We start from the raw sequence: 16,535 nt of genomic DNA, 5'->3' as shown, positions 1-16,535 counted from the left end.
CTGAAGTCATATTTAGGAACAGCTGCTTGTGACCTGTCCCACGGCTTGGATCCTATCGCTAAATACAAAATTGTGTAACACAATGATGTGAAATCGCAAGAACTGAATTTCTCCCCTAACTGCCTCTCATGCAGCTGCCCTGTCCCTTGTCCTCTTTGCCACATCCCAATCCCAAGAAGTCAAGCAGGTGGATAATACACAGTTTTGGAGAACAAGTTCTTCTAAGGGAAAGGAAGGGATTTATTTGAATAAAGAATTTTATTTGTGGGTGAAATGGTATCCGCTATGTCTCTGAGTTTAAACTAGTATCCGCCTTACCTCATTAGTCATGTTAGTCATAAACTAGCATTACTGTTGGCTCACACATTCATCAGGGAATGTCAGAGCTGCCCAGAGAGTTGGCTGAAGACTAGAGATTTGGAAACCAGACTTATATCACTAGTGGCTCCGGCTCACTACGTGACCTTGGTGGGATCCTAGCCCCTTACCTGTTGGGTGGGAGAGAGAATGCTTCTTTCCCGACTGCTTCAAGATCAGCAGATGAAACGCGCCATTTTGAAAATGATGGAAATACTTTTGTGTTGATGTAAACAGGCAAATGTCTTCCCTTCCTCCTTCCTCCCAGCTGCCAGCGGGACCACGCTCCAACAGCGGCGCTGGGGGCTGCAGAGGCACCTCCTTCCTTCTCGGGGAGGGTCACGGGAGCCGTGTCCTCTGTCTGGCCTCAGACCCCTTCTGGCATCACATGAGGTCTGTGTCCGATGCACGTCACGTTCTGGCTTTATTCAAGGAAGCAGAAGAGGGGTGTGGAGGCAGGCTGGGCAGCAGGAGCGTTGGAGGTGGATGCACACAAGCCACCCGTGTCCTTCCCCAGCAAGGCTCTGCCACACACCAGTCCTGTACAGCAGGACCCCAGCGTCTGCAGCAGCTCAGCAAGGCACGGCCATTAACAAGTGTGCTGGAAGCGGCTGGTTCGGTGCCCCCTGCACTCTGCCTAGCCCCTGGGGCTAGCGTGGGGTGTATAGGCTGCCTGAGGATAAGGGACTTGGTTGTAAACCATTTCCCACATCCAAGGCTGTTCCAGTCATGCCCTTGGGATCAGAGATCATCCGCACTGGAGCCTTGCATGGGAACGGCGCCTGCGAGAGGGACAGCCGCAGAGCTGCACGTGAGAGGCACTGAGGATGTCCTCTGTGTCTCGCAGTCTCTTGCTGCCTCTTCTCCCCAGGAAGAGTCTCAAGAGAACCACAGCAACATGACAAAAACTCACAGCAAAGCACAAAACCGGGGATGCTAAGTGTCTGTGTTTCTGAAGGGGGAGATGGTAATACCCAGTTTCACCTGGCCTGAATTCCACCTGTGTCCCCATCCCGTGTTCAAGCCTGACAGCCACCCTGGAAATGCTCAGTTCAAGGTGGCAGAATTCAGCTTACAACAGTCTGGGTAGCTGTGACTGTCAGTTATGGGTGTATGCATGCAGGAAATGCACCGAATTCCTCCAAAAAGAGATTCTGTGCTCTGACCGACCATGGGACAGCTGGTTTGGGTGTTTGCCAGTGGATTGGAAGCAGAGATATGGACCTTCTTCCCCACTCCCTTATCTCCAGCCAACACGATGGCTGTGTATGGGGTCTCTGAATGTGACTCAGCCCCTCTTTACTAGCAATGATATGCAAGGCATAGGAAAAGCTCACTCTTCCCACTTTATTCAGTAAAAAGGAAGTTTTTTACAAGGAAAGGGAGCAGATTTGCTTCTGCTTGTTACCCGTTGGACCCTTGCACCAATAGAGCATGGAGGCAGCCTTGTGGGACACTGTGGTGGCTTCATGATGGTTTCTGTTAAGCCACCTGGCATTGACAGCTTTACTCCTAATTCCCCGTGTTTGCTCTTCCAATCAGACCTTTAAGAACAATTTAGCACTGGAGTGTTGTGGTGGCTGCTGCCAACTCATGGGGTCACTCAACAGACTGAGAAAGATCCTCTCGTGTAAGTGTCTCCCCATGTCACAAGGACAGTGTGGAGAAGATATCCCTGCTTTTTTTGGTTGAAAACCGAACCCTGTCTGAGTGCTCGGTGAGTTACCAGAGAGCTGCCCCGTGACACTGTTGGACTTTCTAAAATAAAAATTCTTCTGCATCTTCCCCATACCCCAGGTTATTTTGCATAAAACAATTAAACAGACCACCCAAACCCCATTTACAAGGTTTCCCAGAAACCCTTGGAACATTTGAAGCAGTTGGAGGAAATCAGAGTTCAGACCCAAATTCCACAAGTGATGACATCGCTAAGGCTGGAGAAGGATTTTCATTGCTTGAAGCCAAATGTCCGCAAATGGTTCTTTCTTGAAACGTAGGACTTTTTTCAGTGTGAAACCACTCCAGGCATTCACAGGTAAGCACCGAATGACCTGCTGATAGGCCACTTCTGTCATGTTTGTCAGATCCCTGGCCCTTTCTCATCCAGAGGACCATCGTTTGCTATTCTCATATATAGATTTGCATCTAAAAGCAGGGCAGGGCACAACCTGGGCTTAATCTCTATCTTAACGGCCCTTGAATTTGGCTCTCTTGATGGTGGTCCACCTCTGTCTCCTGGGGCTGGCAGCCTGTCACTTCAAATACTCCTGGGCCAGAAGGAAATTGGCAGAGCTTTAAGGAACAGCTTGACCCTAAGTGGGACCACATCTTGTCAAACCTGAGAAACAACCCTGATGTGCAATATCATCAGAGAATTGGCTGCCTTCAGTTTAGCAGCTTCCATCAAAGGCTGGCGCTTTTGGTTGTTCATTTGCACGTAGCCTACACAGCAGCAAACCACAGCACAGCAGGAAAATGGAGAACTCCTGAATTAATGGGAAAAATGCAGTTGTAAAGAAATCAGTGGTGGACCTCTACTTGAGCTGGTAGTGCCCATGTCACCAACACCTTGGCACTGAAATGCCAGTGACACTTAATCAAAAGGCTCCTTGCTATTGCAATTCACTGGGAGCCTCAGGAGCCCTTAGGGAAACTGTCACTGGAATGCCCCTTGGCACCAGCCTGGCAGCTAATGTGTTTGGCAGCCCCACAAGTTCAGTGTGCTGCCCAGAGGGCAGAAACCAGACAGTTCATAGGAAAATTAGGAGGCCTTTGTGAAGTCTTTGCTTTTTCACAGCTGGCTGGTGAGAAAGAGGAGATGGTGGTGTCTTCATGTATATCCTTTTCCATGTTGCATGGCTTTCTGAGCCTGGCACACAGCAGTGCTCCTACCTGCTGTATTTCACAGGACTGCGGGATAGCTGGGGCTGGCACGGACCTTTCGAGACCATCCCATCCAAACCCCCCGCTCAAAGCACGGTCAGTGAGAGCAGGTTGCTCAGAGCTGTGTCCTTTGCTTGTGGCAGGAGAGGAGCTGAAATCCCACCCCAGCACCTTCCTTTTGACAGGGTGTGAAGTACAGAGGCAGGTGGAGGAGTGAGGGTGCTGTTTGGATATTCTGTTGTTCTTACAGGGAGAGGAATGTTCTACTCATTGTGAACTTGTTTGGTTTGGGTTTAAGTCTGTATTAGTTGAAACAACTGCATAGGAAACTGGGTGTAAGCCCAGCTTAAGGACAGGTCTGCACTATGTTGGCCTCACACCAAGGAAAGCAAATTACAGTGTGCCACAACCTAAGGCAAAAGCATTGCTTACATTATCTGGCATGCAGGGCTCTGACCTCTGTCATAATTTCAGGTTTGCAGAGTATCGAAAGGATGTGGATTTTTGCATAGTCATGAAGTCATGTTCCCATACCTTGAGAGCATAGTGAGATCCCACATACAGGGTATTTTACACTTGCATCATGTGTACATGCAGTATTTCAGAGTAAACCTCTTCCATTAAGGCTTCAGAAAGTACCTTCCCTTTCTACAGTCCTCCCACTTGCCCTGGTAGTTACGCAGTTGCAAGATTTGAGTGAAGTCTATCAGCTGCAAAGAGTTGAGTACGCGATAGCAGCACATGCCCTAGCGCATTGCGCTGTTGTCAGGAAAGCACAGGGAGGAAAATCATGATTTGCCAAAAACCATAAAATCCCAGAAAAGCATTACACAAGGCTTCCAGCTCTCCAAAGTCAAGAGCTCCTGCTGGGGGATTGCAGAATTTTACAGTTTATTTAATAGTTTCTAAGAGAATTGTTGCTCTGTTGGGAACCACCTTCAATCTGTTCAATGATTAAAAAGAAGCAAACAATGTTCTTCCAACTTCCCCAAAATTCAAAAAAGGAAACAAACAACCCCCTCAGAAAAGCTGGGGCAAGCAAACGAGAGAGAAATAATATAACGTCGCTTTTAAAATCCTGTTGCTTTGCAGCTGTTCACATTCTGGCCACTTTCCAGAGTTACTTTGATGATCCTCTGCCAGGAAAAAAAGAAGTCCTTCAAGTCTAGAATTTGATTAGGACATTATTTTTCAGCAAAGTAAATGAAGATGCAGGTTTGAGATTTAATGATGGAACTGGCATCTGCATCAACTTAAGACCAAGGGTCTTTACCAAGACCCTGGCAGATCTGGGTGATATCCTAGTGGTGGGAGATCTGTGTTCTTCAACTGGTGGTAAAGGAGAAAGAGGACTTAGGTCTTCAGTGACAACCAACAAGTGGAGATGTGAAGTTAAATTGGTGCCTGGCTAGCAAGGAGCGAGCTGGACATGTGCTAAGAACCGACACTAGGGAAGTTGTGTCAAAGTCTGGCTTTGCTGTGTTGGCTGCTGGAACCCTGTCCCATAGGAGAGCTCATGGGGAAGGAGTGTAAAAGAAGCACCAACTGGTGCAGGGGAGAATGGCGGGGAAGAAAGACAAGCCCTGAGCTGATGGATGCATTATGAAGTATTAAAAGCACTGCCAGCATTCCCAAGGCTGTGACTTGTACCTAGGGGTCATGGATGAGCTCTGTGGAGGAAAGATGCTGTGTCAGAGCCCTGCAACAAAACAAGTAGCATCACCGTGTGTCACTCAGAACATCACCCCATACAGCCAGGTGCAGATATGCCCTAAAGCAGAGGTGTGGGTTACAGCAAACTAAAAAGGCTGAGACGTAATTTTTTTTTCTTTCTTAGTTAAGGATGTTCATAAAGTAGCCTAACTCTGGGATCAGCACTCTCTGGGGTTCCTTGTGCCCTTATGTTACAACTCAGCTTCTTACCGTGCATTAACTGGTTCTTACTTTATCTTGATCTGTGAAGAAGCAACTGATGGTTCATTTCATGTTGTTGTACCCTAGAATTCTTTTTACACTCTGCACTTTTAACATATGCTATTTAAAGGTTATAGGAAGAGCTGTTGGCAAATGGTAGATGACAGGTTGCTGAAACATGATAAAATAGCAAGAGTTTCCACGGAGAGATTGAAGCGGCAGGAAAGGAAAGAGGGGAGAATCTGTAGGCAGCCTGTGCCAAACTTCATGAGGTTGGAAGCCCCTGTTTGGATGCAGAGCCTGTGCAATGCAAGGCTGACAGACTGTCTCGCCTGCTGGAGTGCAGGAAGGCGATGGAGTGAAATCCCCTCCTGCCCTGCCCTTGCTCCACCTGAACCTGGCTGATGCTCTGGGGAAAAGCCGCTCAGCTGCCTTGCAGGTGGTGACACTAGTCTGAGGACTGGGCTCCCAGAGTGTCCATTCCTCTGGACGACTAGCTCGGATGGAGATTTGCACAGACGTCTCAAATTGAGTGAAGCAAATCTAAGATTTGCAAAACCACTTAGTAAACCACTAAGACAATCTACTGCCAATCTACAGCCTAGGGCCAAGGAGAGAATTTTTTTCCTCTTCATCCTTTGCTTGACCCCTTGGGAAACGTCCCTTAGGGGATGTTTTTAAAGTCTCGCTGTGACTATGTGGGTTACAGTCGATTCCCATTGATTGAAAAGGTCATTTTACTTTCTCTCCAGAACTTCACGCATCAGAATGGCTGCCCTTGAGCCTGGGATGTATTGTGACTAATGACCAAAAGTGATTTCATCATTAGACTTCCACCTCTTCTAGGGCTGTACTGGAACAATATAAAGGAATTTAAATTAGTGATATCCAGCTGGCTACATGGTTAGCAAGATGAATGCATGTGGCCTGTCTCCACACATCCCTTGCTTTGTGGGATGTGGGTGGTCCATCCCTCTCATCATGTTTGTCTGATGAGCAAATCCAAGCTTCCCACAGGTGAACAGGCAACGGGCAAGAACAGCAGCTACGAGTCTCTTCAGCTGACTTCTGTTTTGAATATTATGTTTTGACTTGTGAACCCTGAGGAATTCAGATCTCAGGGCAGAGGAAATGTTGGAAGAGGTCAGGCGAGCTGTGCTCCCTCTGTGTTACTTGGAGCAGCAAATAGCATGCATTCCAGGGCAACATCTGATTTTCTGCTTTTACGAGGCAGATGTTTAGGATAAGTGATCTGCTGTTTATTTTAATTGCCATCTTCCAAACCTCCTTCCTACGTGCGTGCACACATTCGGAGCCCATAAATAAGGATTCTTCAGATTATGCCGTTATTTGGGTAGCTAGCCCTGTCTTCCATCAGTGCCTGGACAAGGCTATGTGCTGCCAGCCTAGTTCCCCTTGCACATCAGCTTTACAGTGGTGTAAATCATTAGGTCCAATTCCTTTCTCAATGACACTAGCATAAATCTGAAATTGTTCCACTGACGTCAGCACCGTAATGGCAGTCTAAAGGAAAGTTAGACTCCCTTGACTTCAGAATGTTGCTGCTGATTTACACCAGAACAAGAGCAAAAGTAGTTGGGTTCAGCATGTCCTAGCACTGTTACTAAACAGCAGGCCAGGGTTTGCTCTGGGATACAGTGGTGATGACAGAGAGCAACTCCGTGGATTTTGCTGGTATTAAGTTGATGGAAATGACACAACATACCTTCACCACAGTTTACGTCTCAAAGAGCTCCATGTAGTAGGTCATTAATGAAAAGAAGGATAAATCAATGCTCCTGTGTAAAGTGATTAGTCTCATTGCCTGTCACTATTCCAGGAGAGTCATAAAGGGATGAATCTGACCATTTGGCTTGTGTTGTGATGATGATGATGGTAGAGAGCAAGACAGAGGTACCCTCATCTCCTGATGGATACCATGCAGATGTCCATGGAGGAACTGGTGGTCCTAGCTGAAGACAGAGGGGCATGTGGGGGGGCTGTGCTTGCAACTGGTGCTAAGAGCTAGTCTGGAGGGTTGGAGATGCTGGCTGCACTTTTCTTCTCCAAGAGACACAAGCAGTTGTTGTAGGCATTCTGTGCTGGCAGCATTCAGTGTTAATCCTTACTTGTTTCTCTAGATTTCCCACCTTTTCTCTAAAGGGCTGGAAGTGAAAGCCTGGCTGTAAAAGGGGTGCTGGCCCCTCTCTGCTCTGCTGTGGCTTCAGCCTGCAGGCTGTGGATTTAAGCAGAAGGAGATGAGAAGTGGATATTTCCACTTGAAGTGGTAGGGCTTCCCAAACAACCTTGCTGTTTAAAAGACACTTTGGCAAGGAGGGCCTGCATTTCTGCTGGCTGCTCTTTGGGAAGTTAGAGAGCCCAGTTGTCGCCTCAGAGTCCATCAGCCCTTCCCCATTACAGCCAGTTCAAGCTGATTTACACCCCTCTTCTGTTGGCATCTGGCCAATCTCTTAATTGCTCATAAGTGACTTCCTTTCTTAATGGTACACGTTTGCGCTGGGTGGCTCGGTTTGCACACAGTGAAATGCAGCCATGTGTGGCATAACTGCTTTAAAGCCACCAGGTCAAAATGGGGTCCCTGTGAACTGCTGGGTAGCCTGGAGGTGCTGCAAAGTAGGATGGGGCCATGGGTGTCCCAGGGAAATAAGCCCTCACCTTCTTTCTGTTTTTTAAAAAAAGTTGAGGCCATGCCTTACCCATCTCTCAGCCTTTCCCATGGTGGCAGAGGTGGGAGGCAGCAGGAGAACCTCAGAAACCAGAGGGGAACTGCAGTCCTTCCTTTTCTACTTATTATCCAGGGCTCCAGCCACAGCTATCATCAACAGACAGGAGAAATAAAAGCCATTCTCCATGCTCCCAGCCCCAAGGAACCCCGGCTGGGTGCACTGAATGGTTCCCACATCCCTGCTGTACAGCCATGGGGATGGATGGCTGCTCCGAGCTCCAGCCAAGGGTTTTGACAGCCGAGGTAGAACCTGTGAGCTGCAGCACGTGGGATGTTCCTCACTCACACTCGCCTCCTTGTCTGCACCCTTACCTGGAATCTGGCCCTGTGGAGATGCAAGAGGGCTAAGGGAACATGGGCCCAGTTTTCCCACCTCTTTTGTTCTCAGTAGTGGTGAATAACACAGTCGACGTGATGCGTTTGCTGGCAGGGAGCGACAGAGTTTACCAGTCATGAAACAAAACTGTGATTATTGCCATAGAAACTGGAGCTTGAATGTGAAGCTCATCCAGCGGGGCAGTGGGAAGAGGACATTGGACTTCTGCCTCCTATCTAAACTCATGTGCATGGCTTGGATTTGGAATACCAGAAAGTCACTTATAAGAATCATGTCATAAAATATCTAGATATCAAGAAACACTGACTTCTTTTGGATTCCTAGGAAGAACTAAGTCAGGACCTTGGGAACTGGCCTGTGAGGGATGAGGGTGTTTAGTAACACCACTTCAAAGAGCAAAGTTCTTTCCAATTTGGAAAGCAGGCAATTAAATCACAGTGGCTGAGGGATGCAGAGTCAGGAACATAACCTTGCTCTGCTTCGTGGCTCTCTTTCCTGAATGCAGACATGCAATTTGTTTAGAGAATTCCCTCCTCCTTTCACATTTGAACTCTCTGCAATAGTGGCTTTGCCCTGGGAGCTTACAGCGTGGCTCAGATTTCCTTGTAAGTTTACAAGCCCCATCTATAGGGTAGCCGAAGAAGAGCCCTTTGGCTTCAAGTTGATGAAAAAGGGCAGAAAAGCTGCACTCAGAGGTTCCTGTTTTGCTCTGGAAAAACTCCAGCATGCTTAGCATACCGCATTGCAGAAAGTCACTGATTTCATCGTCATGACTTCATATTTGGGTATAGCTTTCCTTCCTGGTTAAACTGTCAGACTTTGATCCCATGCTGCATGATTGTTCCATGCTGTTGCCTGTGGAAATTGCTGGAGATGTGGAGCTGCTATTATTCCACATGGGAAGTCTCAGGAATTTTCTAAAGAGCTCCTGGTTTGCAAGATTTCTGGGTGACAGTTGTGATGCCTTTAAGTTCTGATAGCCTACAGTGCCTCATGAACAAAACTGAACAGTAGTGATTAACAAGTCCAAATCATCTAAATCCAGCTGTTTTAGCAAATGAGTTTCTCCTTATCCCAGTGTTTAACGATTGCCAGCCCCAGCCCACACTTCACTGCTCAGGCTGCACCAGAAGTAATTGCAATCCATGGGGTGGGGGAGCTAGGAGGAGGAAACAGAAAGTTGAAGGACTTTTCTTCCTTCTTTGGTGCAAAGTAGAATCCTTCTTGGCAATAAGGTGCGGTACAGACTGGGCTGTGTGTGGTTCTAAAGAAAGGAAGGAAGGAAGGAAGGAAAGAAGGAAAGGAAGGAAGGAAGGAAAGAAGGAAAGGAAGGAAGGAAGGAAAGAAGGAAAGGAAGGAAGGAAGGAAAGGAAGGAAGGAAGGAAGGACAGACGGACAGACACACTTTGCAGGGTGGATGGAGTGTGAGCAGTCGTTAAAGAGATGCTAGCAACTGACATTGTTGCAAATCATCTCTCTCATGTTGGAACTTCATCTTTGAGTTGCGCAAGAAATACAACTTCATTTTGGATACCCAGTATTCTTCCGAGAGAGGCATTGTGTTCCCAAAGAACAAATATGTTTTTTTCCTTTCTGCAGATCCATTCTGGTTTTAAACGCTGCTTTCTCCCCACTCCCCACAGACAATAATCTTTGACATGTACTTACTAAAATATCACTTTCAAATAAATAAAAAGCACACAGGCATATCCAGTACTTGTTCCTTGCTCTATCTCAAGATTAATTTCCCATTTTTCCATCTAATGTGTCTGTCATTCAGATATCTCCACAATCAAGAAAAAGCCCTTTTTCTTCCCTTTTGTAGATTCACAGATATTAAGACCAGAAGGAAATATATTCTTATCTACTGGGCAGCTGACCTGAGTGTATATGTAGAGAGACATCTGTTTGTTCCGATTATTTCATGCAAAGAAGCTTTGCTTTTTGGTAGTACTGCAGGAAAATCATCGTTCAGGTACTAAAGCAGCCAGCAGTCCAGGGGCTGCAACCCCTGCCCAGTGCCTTGGTTGATCATCCCACTCACACAGCTCAGAAGTGTAACAGCACTGTAGAAACATCACTGAAAACATGGGGGCAGAAGCTCACCCAGCTGGAGGAGGTGCAGCACCAGCACCCAGTGGCATGTTTGGGCAGGGCACCACTGGGCATGGAGGGAGTGGGCTGCTCCTGGTGCTCATTCAACCACTGGCTGCTTCAGTTGGGGTGTTCACAGCATCTGGGGAGGGTGCCTGAAGGCTAAGACAGAGCCAGTGGACATGGTGTACACCAGGCAGGATCAGCAAGTCCTGGGGAAGTGTAATTTCTCTTCCTACCTTCAGCATTTGAATCCCTTCTCTACCCCAGCCATGCTAAACTGATGCTTTTTTTCTTTCTTTCTCTGTCACATAGAGATCCCTGGGTGCCCAGGAATGGTGGAGAGCTGAATGGGCTGACCTGTCTTCCTCACCATCCTGAGCTCATGAGGGCTCTGAAGAGATTGAGTGGGAGCATGGCCTTGCTTCTCTGAGCCTGGGGATGCTGCGGGAAGTGATTGCCTTGGCAAATGTCTTCATCCCAACCCATAGTCCATTGTGCATCACCTGAAGGAGAAGCTGATGAAGGATAACTAGAGGACCAGGAAAGGCTCTGCTAGCCTTGGAGGACACAGATGGTGGACTGGCACTAAGAAAGGCACTTGGCAGGAGTCACTGCATATGAAACCAGCGCTGGAAAGAAGCTACAGGAGCCCTTTGAACTGAAGGAGGTAAATGTCCAAATCACCACAAAAGGTGCAGACGGGTTTCCTTGGCACAGCATCCTCAGAAAGCACTTTCAAAAGGGAAGAGGGTACCAGGACCATGTGGCCATCTCCAGTGGCTGGTTTGGAAGAGGCACAGCAAGGTCTCTGCCTTGTGGTCAGGTCAGTGGACTGGCAGGACATGCTCACAGCTGCCTGTCCACGTGCTGGCTGGGGCTCCAGATGAAACAGGAATCTGACCACAACTGAGAAAGCAAGAGCGTGGAAGACTGCTTTGACTTATTCTGTGCTTATTTGTCCTTCTGGTGTCTTCTCTGTCTACCTCTTTTTCTCTCTAGGCCTACGTGTACTGTGTGTGGGGCCCAGACCCCCACAAACAAGCAGAAGTATTAGTACAGGGCAAATCCTGCCCAGTGCACAACGTGATGCCCAGTGCAGTGCTGTTGCTAGATGAGGCTGACGTTGCACAGTGCGGATGTAACGTGGCCTTTGTTTGCTCCTTACACCAACAAATCTGCAGCTGTAATGCCTGGACTTCAGACAGGAGAAAGGCTTGAACCTGGTGATCCTTTTACTTGCAAGCAGTCACATGCTAACCTGACCAGCCACGCTTGGGAACGAGTTTTAACACCCCAGCCCCAAAACATTACAGAGCATCCTCCCTCTCCTGGCTGTGGAAGTGAGTGCACCAGCAGGCTGCACGCTAAGCTTCTGCACCTTGGACTGTAAAAAACTCATTAAGCAGAGAAAGAGAGAGAGACGGAGGCAGTGGCAGGGGCTCAGGTAGAAAATAGTAGGAAAAACTGGTTCAAAACCACAGGAAAATATGCGCCTTTTAATTGCAGGTGGTGTCCCAGCTGCAGACTGTCATGCCCAGCTGGGTGGCTGCAGGTCTCTGTTCACCAAGCTGCTCCCGCAGGCCTGGGCAAAATGTGCTGGTACTGAACCGTACCGGGAGCCCTATCTCAGACCTTCTCTCTTGGCCTTCCAGCTGCATACCCCTTCCCTCGTGTGCAATTGTATTTATTTATTTATTTCCTTGCTGCTTGATGCAAAGCTGCTAGCAGAGCACCCTCCCCACAACCATCCACATCTGAGAGGGGATGGAGAAGGGGAGCGTGTACCGCGTGTCTGTGCGATGGAAGCGGGCCAAGGGGCAGGTGTCTGCCTTGAGCGGGCCAGATCCGGGCATGCATGTGGGGTCTGCATGTGAGGCAGGAGGAAAAGGCTGCAATTAAACCAGAAATACTTTCCCTGGGGTCAGTTGTGCAATTTTGATCTTTCGAGAATTAAGAACAGGCTGGGCAAAGCTTTGTTGGGAAGGACAGCAGGACAGCTGTTGGCTGCACAAGCTCTGCCGCTCCAGCCAGATTTTCTCCGTGCAGCTGTGCTTGTGCAGGGCATGTGCCTCTGTGCAAGTTGCTTGTCCAGATCGTGCCCTCTCAGCACCCCCAGCTGTAACGAAGCAAACTTACTGTGTGTACATCCTGGCTTTGGACACTTGCAGGGGGCCCTATCCTCAGCCAGGCAAGTTGCTACCAGGGTGCTCACAGAGGTTTAATGCCCTTTTCTGCTCTGTCCAAAAGACATATCCATGTACGGACCATTTAACGCAGCCGGTTTGAGACCGGCAGACACAAGCCTCTCTAGACAATGCTGTAGCTGTGCTGTAATGGGCCATGCTCAGCCTTGGCTTGTTCCGTCCCATTTTGCTAAAAAACTGGCACAACAGCAGCATCCACTTGTGGCCAGGCATCCCATTTTATGGAAAGCCTGTGTGGCCTTTGCAGAGGGGAATCGTTTCTCTGGGAGAAGGGGGGTTCTCCAGTGTCCTGCTGCTCTCCCACAGCTGCCACGCTCAGGAGGGAGCCAGGGTGCCTGGGCATCCCTTGGCAGAGGTCCTGGCTGCTCCAAGGGAGCCTGGCTTCTCCCATACCCTTCCCTCTGAGATGCCCCACCAAGGCTTTGTCCAAACCTGTGTGGCTGCTGAATGGAAATACTTCCCAACCAAAACCTGTTCCTCAGAAGATTCCTGGCTGGCTCCAGTCACTTGTTACGTACTGGAAACACTGCCCTTGGGAATAGTTTTCAGGTTAGAGACACACATGCGATCGTTGTAGTCCTTTTTCTCACAAATCCTTTCGTGTGCAAGAGCAGGTTGCAGCAAGTGAAATGGGTACACTTGCTCTGATAATTTGCCAGCATGGCCCAAAAGCAGTGACCTGCTTACTGCTGATTGCTTCCTTGCAGAGTTGTAAGAGTTGGAGATAGAAGACATGTATTATGAATCCATCTGCCTATGACCCTTCAGGCTTGTTCCATGTATTGCATTTACTGGTGGTGTGCTGGGCCTATTTTTAACTGTCCTGACACTAGGGTTATTGTGCTGTCCTTTGGGAGATTGCTCTGTAGTCCATGTCAGGGGCTGCTATTAGTATTCCACCTGCATTTCCTCCTGAAAACTTCATTCCATTATTCCTAGTGATGCTCTTCAAATACCTGCTGCTCATTATGCCCCAGTCAGTCTCTACCACCTGACCAGCGCTCCTCTTTGCTCCTCCAAGAACCTTTCCGGCTCCTTGATTGCTGCCACTCCCTGTCCTTCCCATAGTTCGGCACAGAATGAGTCTTTTTGTCAATTCAGCTGTGCAGAGTTTGTCAGGCATCGGTACCCACCAGTGGAGCAGCTGGGACCTCTGGCAATGCCCAGTCTCCCCAGTGGCTCTAGGGCTGCTCTCTCCCTCACTGCAAAGCACGTGGGGCACAGGAAAGGGGCAGAGACTGAGATGTGTCTGAAAGTGGACCAGTGTTGGCAATGAGCTCTCCTGTCCCGTGGGGAACCAACGTCTGCGAGGGACAGTACACAACAAAGTCTCCATTTCAGCAAAAGCCCAGACTGAGCAATGGAGGTGGGTGATGCTCCAGTACTGCCTGTGCAGCCGTACTGGGATCGGTGGGGGTCAGAGGTCCGTGCCGTGACAGGGAGCTGTGGTCTGTCCTGCCTGGAAATCGTATGTGTGAGCTGGAACCATGGCTGGGCACAGAGGGATCCCCGTGCCCCACCAGCAGCGCGGGGGCTCGGCAGGCTTGGCGCACGTGGAGCGCTTGCATGGGGATTCTGTGTACAGCGCTTGGCTGGAGCACCATTGTGATTGTAAGAGCTCTGTTCTCACCGAACAAATTGTTCCTACAAATAAAGAATGAAAAGTCCTCCTCTTCCCACTCTTCTTTTTTGCACTATTCATTGAGTGGTGCCAAAGGAAGGGCCTGCACCTGGATGGTGGGAGCAGAAAGTCACTGTGCTCCTGTGGCTGCCAGGGCAGCTTGTGGGGAGGTGCTGGGGCTACCTGGAGGGGAGGTTGAATGCAAGAAGAATAGCCAGGGTAAGTCAGAACGTAAAGTGCACCAGAGCAGGTTGCAGCGTCTCTCCATGAAGCTCGCTGATGCTGATAGGCAATGGGTTGCAATATCTCCAGGCACTGTGGGCACGCGCCTGTGGGACAAGGCTAGAGAGGCACTGAGGGCAGTCTGTGCAGGTACCAGTCCTGCATGAGCAAACCAGGAGGAGGACAGGTCAAAAAACCCAAGGAGGATAAAAAGACCCAGATGAAAGAGGGTGCTGAGTCTCCCAAGGGTTTCACAGGTTGACAACAGAGGAATCTGGAGTCTCCTGTGTGGCAGCGTGTAGTCCCAGGGGCCGGTTCTTTGCCCAAAGTTCAGACCAGTGACGGAGCAGAAGGCTCCTTAATTCCTTCTCTCAATCCCCAGCTGTTCTCCCCAGTGATGCAGAGCAGGATGGCAGAGCAGGGTGGCAGTGACAACATTACAGCTTTTCTTAAGCAGTTGTCAGGGGAAGAATTCGGTCCCCAAACAACAAAAGAATCAAAATGACACATTTCCAACAGAATTCATGATTAGACAATTAATCATCCCAATTGACAACGTTGGAGGGCCTAGAGTGCCCTAATACATAAAGATGCTCAAGGCGGTGGTTGTGCTACATCTGTCAGTAACCCGTTCTCTGGCTGCCAGGGAGCACGGGGCTTTAGGCAGCACCACACAGCTGGGGACTGGTCTTCTGGTGGCACCTGCATGCAGAGCTGCCAGGGGAATTTGGTATGTCTTTTATCAAGGCACAGAGACAGTCTTGAACTGCTGCATAACGGTATGCAGGTCTCCATAGTGCCATACCTCCACTTTTTAGTATGACTCTGAACCACAAACACTCAGCATCTCATCCCTGCTTTCTAAGGACATTTCCAAACTCACGTATGGCTCAGGCACTGGTGTGCCAGCCACGTGCAGACCCAAGTACCTACCCACCCAGATTAAAGAGGCTTGTCTAACCTCTGCAGGCCTTCAGCAAGCTAACAGGATGGATTTTCTCCATCTCCCGGTCTTTGTATCTGGATTTACTGAGCTCTGGGGTCAGCCCTGGCTTTTGGGACTGCATAAATTGTGACCCTTATTCGCCAAGAGCACACACAATCCCACTGCCTCCAGACATCCCAGGATGTGTCCAAATATCTTTCTAAAGTTCCTAAAGCTTTAACGCAATCAGGAGAAAGGAGCTGTGAGGAGATTATTGCAGCACATAACTGCAATAAACCTTTTCTTCATCCTTTCATGGTTAGAGGTATGAACATGAATTATATCAACTTAAACCTCTTGAGAGCAGCATGTAAAATCACTTTTTCAAATGGCTGGTAAAGAACCTCGTTAAGCTAAGATGTCAGTGCTCGCAAATGCTGCTGTCTGAATGAGGCTATTTTACGAGTCAGTTTAATTCTTCCAGGAATTAAACAACCCCTTTCCACCCACGCTGAGCAGCAGACTCACTCTTTGCTCCTTGTTTTCTGACCTGTTTGTTCATTGAAGGCTTTGGCACCCTCACGGGTTGCAGCAGTTGAGATGGCTCATAGCTTGCAAATGTAAATAGGTTAATAAAAAACTCCACATCTGGCTAGTTTTCAGGCTACCTGGCATATACCAGAGGCTACAGAGAAGTCAGGGGCTTTTCACGTTCAACCAGAAGCAAAATGGGAAGAAAGAAATGTTCATTTGCTCCATTTGCAACTCTCCAGGTCGTTTTGTTAGCTGCCACACAAGTAGGGCTCCTAGACCCCAGCAACCCCTGTAGGATGCCTTCCTGCTGTGCCCCGTTGCTTCTGGGGATGGATTTTCCTGGAGGATGGAGGAGGACTGGGAGGACCATACCCTGAAGGGTGGCTCAGGTTCACACAGCAACCCAAGAGCCATGGTCCCTCCCAGCCACAGCCCCATCCCCATCCCCATCCCCTTCTCATTCAATGGTTCTCCGTCTCTTAGCATCCTTTTAACAATCACACAGCTGGGCATAAGCATAATACTCTCCCTGCCTTGTATGCTTCCTGGAGGATGTGCCCCTTTTCCTGGTCATGTTTACCTGGCCTGACACCAGCCTGACGGGTGCTGCTGCCACGACACCGATTTATTCCTGAGGCTCTTCTGACAGCCCCACCAGCCCCAGCTGGTGCTGCTCTGCCTTCCTGAGGCAGAAG

General features: G+C 48.9%; 1 protein-coding gene across 1 annotated transcript in view; it reads left to right on the top strand.

The window, feature by feature from the left end:
- ADRB2 (adrenoceptor beta 2) overlaps positions 1-14,205 on the top strand; it is a 37,439-nt gene extending 23,234 nt beyond the window's left edge. The window contains exon 2 of the mRNA XM_056349306.1: positions 10,647-14,205. Within this exon, the coding sequence (XP_056205281.1) occupies positions 10,647-10,681 (35 nt within the window). The 3' untranslated portion in view covers positions 10,682-14,205. The remainder of the gene's footprint in view (positions 1-10,646) is intronic.
- The last annotated feature ends 2,330 nt before the right edge of the window (positions 14,206-16,535 follow it).

Source organism: Falco biarmicus, chromosome 8, assembly GCF_023638135.1.
Source record: "Falco biarmicus isolate bFalBia1 chromosome 8, bFalBia1.pri, whole genome shotgun sequence".
Lineage (NCBI taxonomy): Eukaryota > Metazoa > Chordata > Aves > Falconiformes > Falconidae > Falco > Falco biarmicus.
Note: the sequence above shows the minus strand (reverse complement) of the source record. Positions and strands in the feature narration are given on the sequence as shown.